Genomic DNA, 12,769 nt, shown 5'->3' with positions numbered 1-12,769 from the left:
AACTAAAATCTTTATTAAATCATTATAATGATAAAAATGATAAACACTAATCTGAATTTCTATCTTGTATTAAAGTAAAAATACTACTATAAAAAGTAAAATACTACAATCACAAATTATAAAAATTTAGAATAGTTCTTCAATCCAACCGTCAAATAGGCTAACTTAGTTAGGTAAACTTGAGGTAGTTAAGTATCTATTATCTCTTTAGTTATATTAAAATTTAAAATGTTTACAAGTATTGTTAAGAAACACAAAATATTTGTTTACAAAAATTAAGTAATGGAATTTGTAAAATATTCAACTACCCTAAGTTAGCCTATTTGACGTTAGTAGAAATAATAATTGCCAACTGAGTATTTTAACATATCTTAAACGGTTTAATCTAACTAAACCGATCAAGAATATGACAATTATTGTGTTTACGTTTAAGCGGATGTCACTTATAAAATATAATTTTTTATTTTATATTATAAACGTTTTTTAATAATTGAATTAATAAACTGATGAATTAGTAATTGGTGTGCTCGTATTATGACTGTGTAACAGATCCACAGATACGTAACATGTGTTAAATGACTATGCGAGATTACCTACACTTATTAAAATGTCTCACAAAAGTTATTTAGTTATTACGAGGCGATAAAACAAGCTACTTGATTGGCTTCGTGACAAAACGGCGTGCATAAAGAAAATTACACCTATTGAAATAGCAGTTTGCATACGAATTGAAAATTGATACAAAAATAATCGCCCACCAGTCAGGTTTGTAAAATAAGTTTCGATGCGAGAACTGTGGATGTTCATGAATTCAGTATATTCAGTAATAGAATAGATATGGAGATAAAGAAAACAGTAGCGCTTCAGATTGCCCGTCATAATGGTTAACTACAAATATTTAAATAGTTGGCAAAAACTACAAAAGCATTAAACCGCGAGTACTCGTTGGCATTCTATCATAACACATACCATAAAAACAGTAATATTTTTCAGATAAAATTGAGTAGAGAATAAAATGCAATGTTTCCGTAATTGCACTTAATAGAAAAATAGCACTGCAAGTGAGAAATCCTATATTGTAAATGATGCATTATGCATTAATAGTTGAATCTCACGTCGTACACTCTTTTTATCGTATAAAAAATATAGAATTCAATACTATACCCAAAAAAATAGCTGGCTCCCTACGCCAAATAATAAGATATAAAGTAAGACAATTTCCTAACTGAAAAAAAACTTTAAAAAAAAAAAAACTTAAGTTGGGCTAGTATTTTACTAGAATAGATAGGTTTTCGATGAAAAAAACTGCGTTATTTATGAATTAAAGTATCGTTTAATCTTTTAAAAAAAATGAAGTTATTTATTACTTATAAACATATTTTATAAAATGCATAATTCTCTAACACTAATATTCAAAAAAAATATTGTAAAAATTTGTAAAGAAATTTTATGAAATAATTTTTAAAAAAAGTGCACGAAACATGAACTTTTGACGAGAGCTCTTAAATTGTAATGTCATGCTTGGTGGCGTTTTAAATTGTCCATGCATAAAACAAATGAGCTAATCGATCGATAAGAAAAATCCCAGCGATCGACATATATTATTGACTTCCGATTAAAAAGAATAATTGAAAAAATATGCTATTTTTATGATAAAATATTGATAACTGTATCAGGTGGAATCGTTTACCGTATATGGGTCCGGTAGCTTAACGAAACCGAAACTAGACGGATGCTAAATATAAATGCATTACAACTACAGTGGTGCGTCTTTTTTCGCCGTTGTCGCTGCCCTCTCTCCCCTCCCATCGGAATCCCGCAAATGGATCGAAGATACCCAAGGCGACTTTATAAATAAAATGCCTTACCATAACCAGAGTTCGGGTTTAATCACACAACACGGAATACTGTGAGCGGCATGCCCTAGGGAGGGGCATTAGAGGGAAGGTGGGTGTTTTAAATATAGTACCATCGGTTTTCAAACGGACGCCAAATACGGTGCAATCTCGAATTTCGTAGGAGTCACTGTTCGGCGGGTAACCGCCGAGCTTGAAAAGACGGACAACGTTCAGTACCACAGAAAGCCGGAATTGTACACACTACGATGATGTGTACGTCGACAACAACGGATAATAATCGGATTATTTAAAAAAATATGTTGTACATTTGTGTCTAGTCATTATTTTAGTGTTGTTATTATTATAATTAATTTTTCATTATGCGACAAACACGTTGAATACAAATTACTCGTTAACTGATAAATCAAAATACATGATTCTATCTAATTCAAACCACAATTATTTTTATCGCAGTGTTTGACTACGTTGAATCTTCTTTTCTGGATTTACAATAGTTTATAATTCTCCAGGTATTTATCTGATATTTTCTTTAACGAAATTTAATTAAAACTACCAACAACTACACGATTCACAACTTGATAATGATAACACTGAGTTAATTATTATTTTAATTCATTACAAGTTTTCAATGATAAAAATAGACTTCTGATATTTAGTTAAATCAATATTATTAAATATGTTGTCAAAACTTTAAAGCATCAATTAACTTCATTAACACAGAAGTTTTTGAATTCATTTAAGTAAACTTAAATTTAATGGTAAATAAATGTATTTATAGTGCGCATGAGTATCATATTACATCTGAGCTAAGGTTATTTCATTCTTTCTTTGTGTATTTATTCATAAGAAATTGTCGCTTATACGATTGTTTATAAATTCAAAAAAAAAAAAAATTATACTTCTTTAACATTCAGCAAGTTTTTTAACTTTGATGGGTAGCTGAGAAGCTATGGGTTTTACTCTATCATGTTTTTTATATATAATTATTTAAATAAAAAGTAATTAATTTTATATATTTAATTTTCTGAAAAACATTTTTACTTTGGTATGCATTTTTATCATCACTTAACAAAACGTATAAGCATTTAAAAAATTCAAGAAATTTATATAATTTCTAGACATAACTTTGTGATAAATGATCCAGAGTCATATATTGCTTGAATCGAAACATTAAAATATCATGTCAATGTATAATAATTTTAATAACTGTTATTTCTCAACATTTACCTAATGTCTATAAATCATAATAAACAGACAAACAAAAATAGATTATTCAAATGTTTTTATATTAATATCTATACTTACTATTAAATGATATGAAAAAGCTGATATTTTAACAACGTCAATTAACTAACGTCCTGCTAGTATACATTAGTACATAAAGACATGTATATATCCTGTGTAAATATTATTAAAGGGATCGTTAATGTCTATTGCGTGCATAGCAAAAATGTATCATGTTAATAAATAAAAAAGTCTTCTGCATTTATTTACATACGCAAACCAAATGTTAGTACTTAATGATGCATGAGAAATGTATTAAATAGAATAATTGGCATATTAATTTTACATTAAAGAGCAACCCAGGTGTTGTTTACCAGATGAGTTTACTCGTAGGGCATTTTTCTTCACTGTTAAGTCAACAAAATGACATAAAAACTGCATTGTATACTTTTTAATCAAATATGACGAGTAATAAAAGATGCAAATAGAGTTATTTTTTTACTATAATATGTATGAAATCAAATAATAAATATACTATTTTAAAATTATGGACTTTAGTATTATTCAAATTACGTAACGTATAAAAAAACAATTATTTTAGAAGTAAACGATCATTGATTTATTTTATAAAAGGTGATTTGGTTTATTTGGATGAAAATAAAAGTTACCGCTAATTGGTTTTCTACAGATACTGCAAATAATAAATTAAAGAAATAAATAAGGAAAAAAAAAATTTTAAACATTATTGGTACTTAAATTTATTAATTGATTAATTAGTTTTTAACACATTTGTTATTATAAATATATGAAATGTATAAAGAATTTTGAAATTAACAAATATTCATTTACGCAGGACTTATTTGCACTGACTTAATTTATGAATTAAATATGTTACACTTACTAACATTGGATAAAAATATTTTATTATTGCCACTTTAAATGTTGACAAATTCATAGCGAATTTTTTTCATCTTGAAAAATTTGTACATCTAGAAAAACTAAATCAAATATCCAACTTATACGACTTTCTAAAAGTCGTAAAAAATTTAATCAAAAAGAAGAAATCCATTTTATTTTTCAAAATTTATTATTGAGGACACCCAAATACCAAGTATTAAATTTCACTTACATATTTGTATATTAATAATATACTACATACATAAAAAATATAAATAATATATAAATTAATAAAAATAAAATAATGATGAATTTTTATTTTTTAGATTTTTATATTCTATACTTGTTTCATTTATAAAACAATATTAATTAAATATTCGGAAATTTATAAAAGCAAAATTGTTCAAAAAGTGAATTCTGATCGATAAGGTTTTAAATTATTAAACCCTTTCCATTTTAAATAACTAAAAAGGAGGATAACTATCTCACTGGAAAAGGCTATCTTAATAGAGAAATCTACCCTATGGAAGGTTCAAGTGAACACCTCAAAATTTCTTATTATAGATTGAGCTCATGAAAATTAATACGTATGATTTATTTCAGCACATCTTGTTGAATAATATATTGTTAACTGAGCGTGACCCAAATTGCAATTGTATTATTAATTAAGGAATAATGCAAACTGTGAATAGATTGTTACCAAACGTCTGGTATCTATAACGTACCCAAGAGACTAGAACTTTATCACCCAGTAGGTCGGTCTATTGTATCACTAACTCGGTTACCTTATAAAATATTCATTTACAAAGTTATATCAGTTTTTTTTATAAATGCAGCAAATATGCACTTGCTTTAGAGACAAATTTAATCTTGAACAATTTATTGAGTTTATCCGCATTACGACAAAACTTTATGGTTTTAAATATGAAACATTGATTGCAAAAATTTAATTCTCATTTCTATCTACTTAATTCTAGAACAGATAAACGATAGTTTCTGTAAAACTTTATTAATCCATAAATCTGTGTTTTGATATTACTAGGTAATAGTTTATTTATATTATTTATTCTTCTTAAAAATCCTTAATATTTTTAACATGATTTAATCTAATTATTTAATAATACATTAATGATATTGTGTCGTGCGGCGTTCACAATTAGAGGAGGTTGTTATATTAAAAGATTATATTGTGATCTAATTATTGAACACCCATATTAATTTATGAGAATCTTGTTTATACTTGGCTACTTTGATAATCAACTACCCTGAGGCTATTTTAAAGTGAGGCTCCAACAAGAATAGGTAAGGCCTTGCGTAGGAATAGTATCTCCAGTACGAAACGTAGGTGTGTATAACGGAGAAAACAATTATTCGCCACAATTGCAAACCTTAGTATAACTAACATGAGTTAATATTATTGCGATTTAATAATAATAAATGAACATTATTAAACAATTGAACGACACAGTAAGGTATGGTACTATCACTTTTAGTAAGCAATACAATGCCTTATTACATTTTTAAGATCTTGAATCATATCTAATACACGTGTATTGCTCCGTTAAACGTATAATCACACATATTATATTCATATTATTATCAATATTTATATAACTAATGACCAAGCAGTCAATGTTTTATTAAATAAAAAATATAAAATATAAAAATATAAATATAAAAAAAGTATAATAATTTTAGTTTTAAAAATTCCTGTTATAAACAATACATTTGAATTATTATATTTATACGACTATTAAAAAATATGCTTGATAATGTAACAAAATAGCACTATGATTTATATTATTATTGCTTATTAAATTTCATGAAGCGTTCAACAATTAAACGAATTACACTCAAATCGGGTGACTACTAAAACTACGTGACTATGCCCTAGTAACTTTTTATCAAAAACTTCATTTCGCTAAACGTCCGTCAACATTTTCGCAAACGAAAATTAAATTATTTGCATGAAACATATTTTTGAAAGGAGTGTGATGCGTAGGCGCTTACCGCATGTCGTGAGAGTGTTACTTTGGAGACCATTCACCAACCGGTTATCGTCGTATGAATGAGAAATGTTGGTAAACAACGATATTGAAATTATTTATAATTCATTCCCAAACAAATAGTAAAGGTACACAATGAGGTGTGTAAAAAACCAGTTTTTGTATACACTTAGAATGTTGTTGCACGACATAATAATTATTGCCATAGCACTAGGAACTGATTGCTCTTCAAAATTTTTACAAATACAAACAAACAATACTTTTTACTGATTCAGTTTTAATTTATTATTCAAGCACACTGTGACAATACACATAGTGCATTATAGAGGGGATTTAGGTGTTACATCCCCTTTGGAAAAAATAATAATTATATAATTGATAAACATGGTCAAAAAGTGATTTGACATAGCATATTAATGAATTATTTAATATTTTAGTTTTAATAGAGAATTTGCAATTGATATACATAATATCATCTAGAAAACTAATAGTTTAACGACTTATATATTTTTTGTATTAATTTACAACGTACAACTTTAGATATCGATTTGACTAATTGTAATTTATTTTGTTCGTAGGTAGACTATCTCGCCTATACTGAACTAAGTTCAGTATATCTAACGATAAATTACGAATTATACAATTTTATTAAGTTTAGACAATATATTATTTCATATAGATACTAAAACTAGAAATAAACATACACTTAAAAATAGAATTTTTATCAATATTTATATTGTTAAAATTTGATATATTTTAGATGCACGGTATGGGTGTAAAACAGCCAGATCAAGGAATAATACCCACAAACAAGGATAATGGCCGGTAAGATATGCACAAATTTGATACCATAAAATAAGTTATTATTTTGTAACATATTTGTATCATTTTCAATTATTTTAATAATTGTATCAGCAGTGTAATTGTAAATTAATGAAGTTCTTATTTAAATACATTTTTAATAATTTATACTCAAATATAAGATTTATGTCTTGCAAAATGTACTTGGAGGGAGACATGTTGGGTAGGTAGCTGTTTTCCCAAGAGACCATACTTCTCTAGAAATTATAATTTGAATGTTCCTGAAGGTTCGATCATAATAAAATATCTTTTTAAAGGTACGATTTTAAACAGTTTAATAAATCAAATATTATTAGTCACCAACTAAAAATTAATAGATCACACAAACTCTAACAACTACCTCCTCTACTTAAAGATAAACGTATCCATTACATCTAATAACAAAGATATTAACAAAATGATGTTACATTTAATTGATAAAAAATGATATCGTATAGCGCTCTCTAACAGTATATACCGAAATTCAATTCGACGTATATTAACAGAACGATAGAGGTCGCTAAAGTATCTTACTTAAAATAATAAATAATTTAAATGCTTGAAAAATATTAATAATCAAATTATTTTTTTTTTGTTTTTGTGAAAATTAAGTTTTATATTAAAAATAAGTTTTACGGTACAATATTGTGAATATTATAACAATATAATATTATTTATTATTTATAATATTAATAAATTATAAATAAATATTGTAATAATTTTGTACACCAATATATTATATTAGTGATAATAAATATTGTATAAATTTAAATTTAAAAATTAATCCTAAAATAATTTTAAATATTTAATTTTTAATCATTAAATATATTGTGCAAATATTTAAAAGACGAAATATTCAAATAATTTACACAGAAAAATAAAAAAATATGCATTCTTTACTTTTAAATATAAAAATTTTTTCAAGAATTTATTACTAGAATTCTTCATAACTTCCAAATAATTACATAATATTGATGACAATAATGATAAAAAACGATAATCGAAAGATTAACTGTAGCTCAGGCGTCTTAAAAAATTATAATTATTTGTGGTTTTTATGATTAATAAAATTGAGCCTAATAACTCTTAAAAATAAACCAAAGGGTTGATTAAACAAAAAATTGTTCAACGTTTAAATATATTAAATATATTATAATTAATTATATTTTATAATATAAAACGTTATCTCATAATTGAGTTCAGCGTTATTCGAAATTTAAACGTTGTATAATTTTTATGTTTTAAGTTTTTAATATGAAAACGTTAATCAAGTTTTTTCGTCAAACATTATAACGTTAATACATTTTATGTTAAACGTTAAAAGATTTCAAATAATTCGAAACATTTTTTTTTAAATATAACATAATATAATATAATATAAAATAATTTATTTTTGTTTTAATAAGAATTGTTTTACGTTACAAGTTGTATTATGTTCAACAATATCACATATTTTTGGCTTTTTGATTACGTTTTGACAAAATGTTTTGTTTTAAACGTTATAACTATAACGTTTTTCACAACGATTTCTTGTCCCGAAAAAAACTTAATTGAACAAAAACCATTGCAGTAATAAATAGTTCATGTAATGCAATAAAGCGACTAACGGCCATAAAATGAATCCGTTGTTTTAATACATTGCTATTTATAAATAAGACACAACTATTAGTCATAAAAGATAATTTCATTTAATACACGTTTACAAAATATACTTAGTTTTATACAAAGCCAAACTGTTTTAGTTTTAGTATTAATAATAATTCTAATTAAAAAATATACAAATTAAAACCACTTTTTTCTTCTAAAAATAGTATATGATCGTATTTTTCATTGGTAACTTTAAAATTAAATTTATAATTTTTACTTAATCGAGTTACTCTTCATTTTTTTAATCCGTTTTTTATATTACTATACAAAATTACACAAATAAATAAATTAATTAAGTACTTATCAAAGTAAATGTTTCATTAGTAGAAGAAAATCTCGATGGAAACTCAAATTTCATCATCAAGCTTTACCACCAGAATATTTAAACCACTACGAATCATCTATGATGACTCCACAACTATCCCACGACGTTTCTCAACCAACTTCACCTGTACCTTCAATTTGTACTTTTAAATCTAAACTTCCTCCGGAAGCTCAAACTAGCGTTCGTTTTGACGATTTACCATACATGGGAGAGATGACGTTGGACAACGCTAAACCAAGGAGAGGACGTAAACCAAAGAAGGTATGAATAATATAATATTTTTTATTGTGTCAATACTAATAGAATTAAAAACCCATCCATCCTTTGTTTTCTACTAAAATATATTTGTAAGACGTTTAAGTTACATGATTATTTGCAGGCTGATATTTGTCATTTAATTTACAAGAATTATGGAACCACAGTGGTAGAAGAGCCATTAAATTTATGTGTAAGAGACCAAGTTTGTCCAGTAAATGACTATAATATGAACATTAGTGGGCCATCGGGTTCTGTAATACCAGAATCCGTAAATTATCTTCCCTTTAAAGATCCAAAACGTAAAAGTAAAAAATCATTGGCTAGAGAGCGTCTTGAAAAAACCTTTAAAGAAAAAGGTTTTTTAATACAAACTCAACAATTAGAATCCGCTCAAGGAGCTACGTACTGCAAATTTAGGCAATTGAGAAAGTTTACTAGATATTTATTTAGAAGTTGGAAACATCATTTACCGGGTGATGTCGTAGATACTAACCCCAATAGTCAAATTACATGAACAAAATTAAACGTTTCCCAAAATCATTTAAAAGTATTGAAATTTTACGATTTCGCAAGCAATGAACGTTCTTGGTTCTTTTATTGATTATACAAAATAAATATTTTGGTAAAATATTAAAATTTTTGTATTCAATTCATAGTGACTCTTTTGGTTTCTAAACCAAATTTTTATTTAGTTATTATATACCTTTAAAAGGTATAAATGTGACCTAAATTTAATAAAGGGTAGGATATATTCCAATGGAGGATATCCTCATTGAACGCTTCTGTAAGTGCAATAAACATAAATAAATTGAATGATATGCTCAAAAAAAAAAAAAATGATTGTCACCAATAGTCATAATTTTTAGCCTAAGAATAAAGTCATAATAATGTTTACGCCAAAGTTAAACAATTATAATTATGCTTTACATAAGTACTGATTTACAAATTAATTAATATATTAAATATATGAATATTATAAAATTTGCATTACATATTAGTTGTACACTAGGTATATATCTGTGAAATACTTCACAATTAAACATTAAGATTATATGTTAATTTTTTTATTTATTTTATTAAGTAAAAAATCGCGTATAAAAACGTCTCTTACAAATATCTAGAAGTGTTCTATTTTATCTATACAAAAAATAATATTTTATAGAAAATTAAAAATATTTGTGTAAATATTGTATAATTAAATGTTAATGATTAAACTGATAGACTAACAAAAATTTTGTTATTTATCTGTGATAAATACGGTGCTACATGTATTGTACAACAATTGAAATAGATTATTATTATTTTAATGATATTCTGGAAATATTTTAGCACTATGTCAATTTAAATTAAATTATTGTTGGTTTTATACTTGTTTTTATGTTATTATAAATGATTAATATTTTGTGGTTAAACTGAATGTTACCGACAATTGTAATAATTAAGCTAAGTTGTTGTCATGTTTATATTATTGAAAACATTAATAAATGTATTGTTTTTACTATAATTATGTTAATAATTTATAAATAAATAATATGTGTTTTTTATTTAAGTATATTAAATCCAATGGATTTCTCGATTACAAAAACAATTTTTTTACCATTATTTACAGCTCTCTTTGAATGCGAAAATTGTATCAATTACTATTCACTTATTTACTAATGATTAGGATATTTGAATATTTTATACTATTGATTAGTTAAATTTAAAATTTATTATAATAGATTTTAAATTACAATAGATTATTTGGAATGTTTTAGCAAAAGAATCAAGAAACCTCTCTTAAAATGAATATTTATATAATTAAAAACAATAATAATTACCATTTTATTTAATTAAAGCATGGTTAGAAGTTGAAATGATTTTGGAAGCAAGTCAAAAATAGGCCAACTTACTTACTATATATATCTAGTACGTTAGTTGACTTATAACGATATTTTTGAAGGTTAATAATTTTATAAACCGAAAGTATAATGAAATTTCTATTAAAACCTTAAAACAAATAATAAAAAATACTAAGGTATGCCCACAGACTCTATAAGAATATTTTTTTGCTATACGAAGCTATATATATTTATCATTATGAAGCAGGATTTCATACTTTACTACTTAATAGTTTATTAAAAACCTTATTTTTGCGATACCAAATTTCGATTATGTTACAAATACTGGAACAGTTCAGAATAGTTCATTTAAGTAAATATTTAATTGAAATATTCGTTTAAAAAACTTATCATCTCTCAAATGTCTTGTAAAGGCATAACACCGATAAATAATACAGCATATTTTCAATTTTTTTTTATATGCGGCAACAATAAAAGAACTGCCACCTTTAAAAATCATACGAATTATTTTTATTATTGTCCCGAAAAAATCTGTTTGGATTTCAATTATCCGAATAATTTATTGGGTTAATTGTACTTATTTTAAAATTAAATACTCAATTACCTCGCCTATATACATTAGTATAATTCTAATTGAAATATTTGATTATTAATAATTTGATAATAGTATTTGTTTGGTAGAGAACGCCTTTAGCAAAGACCTAGTGGACCAGTTGTAGCAAACACCGTTTATATTATATCGTGTGACATCTGATATCTAGCGTCTTAGCTTTACTCACCCCCTTGCCACCCATCACGGCAAATCGATGGCCTCCGTGTTGTCAATTGTCATCCGTGTACAGTTCATCGTCGTAAGTCAGAAAGTCAATTGTTTTATGTGTCTCTTTTTTTTGTAACAAGCTCCTTCGCTTGAATAGTTAATTTTTTGGCAGTTGTACGCCATGATTTTTATTATTTTTTGTTGCACCCTTGTGCTCAAAGTTCTTGAACGTCACCAGTGATTGGGCCCTGACCATCACTTCATTGCCGTAGTCGCTCTTCCGCCATCTATTTTAATCTGCCTGACCTGCCTGGATCTACACTCCGACTCGTGATAATCAAATGTTCGACATCATTACCACAAGATCTCATACAGTGCACTTATAACTATCAACAACTTCATCAATTCAGTTGAGTTTTTATATTATTTTTTTTATGTTATTTATTATTTGTCTAATTGAGTTTAACTATTTTGTTTTTGTCGCTTCGCCGGCCATTAGTATTTATGGGCCCCTCGCTACCCCTTAAGTTTAAGATACTCTCTAAAGAATTTATAATATATGTGGTTATTTGTTATTTAATTATTGCCTATTCTCTTACTTATTGGATATGCGGTTTTAATTATAGCGAAAAACAGGCCTAAGGTAAAACGGCATTCTAGAGCGGTGCACACCTATCCGTCCTACGGATAGGAGTCTAGTTGACTCGTACAAAACAGTATTTCTTACATAAGCGTGCAAAGATTCTTAGGTTTTGAACAACAAAAATTTATACCTACCATGTTCTTGCCTAACAGGTAATATTTTTTGGAAAATTTAAGAGACTTAGAAGGCATTTACTTTTAAAATGCATATTTTGAAATCATAGTGGAAATTCTATACAACTTAACTTTTGAAAATGTACCGAAAATATTGCGTCCTTTAAACATATGTCAAATTAAAGCTTTTGAATTGATGACATTACACACGAAAATTAAAAATTTTTCCCACGTTCCTTTTTGTGCAATTTTGTCATTTTTTTTTTCTCTAAAAATTGCCATAACTTATTGAAAAATAAATGAATTAAAATAATTTTTTTTTATATTGAAACCATAGATATTTCCCTTTTATTTGA

General features: G+C 25.9%; 2 protein-coding genes across 3 annotated transcripts in view; one reads left to right on the top strand and one right to left on the bottom strand.

Annotated features, from left to right (window-relative positions):
* Positions 1-12,769, bottom strand: part of LOC126904771 (potassium voltage-gated channel subfamily KQT member 1) — a 146,254-nt gene that overhangs the window by 129,387 nt on the left and 4,098 nt on the right. The window lies entirely within an intron of this gene.
* Positions 2,002-9,893, top strand: LOC126904959 (uncharacterized). Of its 2 annotated transcripts, none has more exons than XM_050684366.1 (4): positions 2,002-2,368; positions 6,747-6,811; positions 8,795-9,059; positions 9,178-9,893. In XM_050684366.1, the coding sequence occupies exons 2-4, from the start codon at positions 6,747-6,749 to the stop codon at positions 9,568-9,570; spliced, it is 723 nt and encodes a 240-aa protein (XP_050540323.1). In that variant the 5' UTR covers positions 2,002-2,368; the 3' UTR covers positions 9,571-9,893. The 2 variants fall into 2 exon arrangements, with proteins under 2 accessions (XP_050540323.1, XP_050540330.1); XM_050684373.1 differs by having other exon boundaries at positions 2,003-2,368; positions 8,798-9,059.

This window comes from Daktulosphaira vitifoliae, unplaced genomic scaffold (assembly GCF_025091365.1).
Source record: "Daktulosphaira vitifoliae isolate Bord-2020 unplaced genomic scaffold, ASM2509136v1 Scaffold_1, whole genome shotgun sequence".
NCBI lineage: Eukaryota > Metazoa > Arthropoda > Insecta > Hemiptera > Phylloxeridae > Daktulosphaira > Daktulosphaira vitifoliae.
This window is presented reverse-complemented; position numbering and strand designations above follow the sequence as displayed.

What these genes read in the sequence shown, in the direction of transcription:
- LOC126904959 (XM_050684366.1), top strand. Translation starts at nt 6,747, where the DNA reads ATGCACGGTATGGGTGTAAAACAGCCAGATCAAGGAATAATACCCACA. An exon ending in ACAAACAAGGATAATGGCCG is followed by an intron (nt 6,812 to 8,794) that starts GTAAGATATGCA and finishes TAAATGTTTCAT; the next exon opens with TAGTAGAAGAAAATCTCGAT. An exon ending in GAGGACGTAAACCAAAGAAG is followed by an intron (nt 9,060 to 9,177) that starts GTATGAATAATA and finishes GATTATTTGCAG; the next exon opens with GCTGATATTTGTCATTTAAT.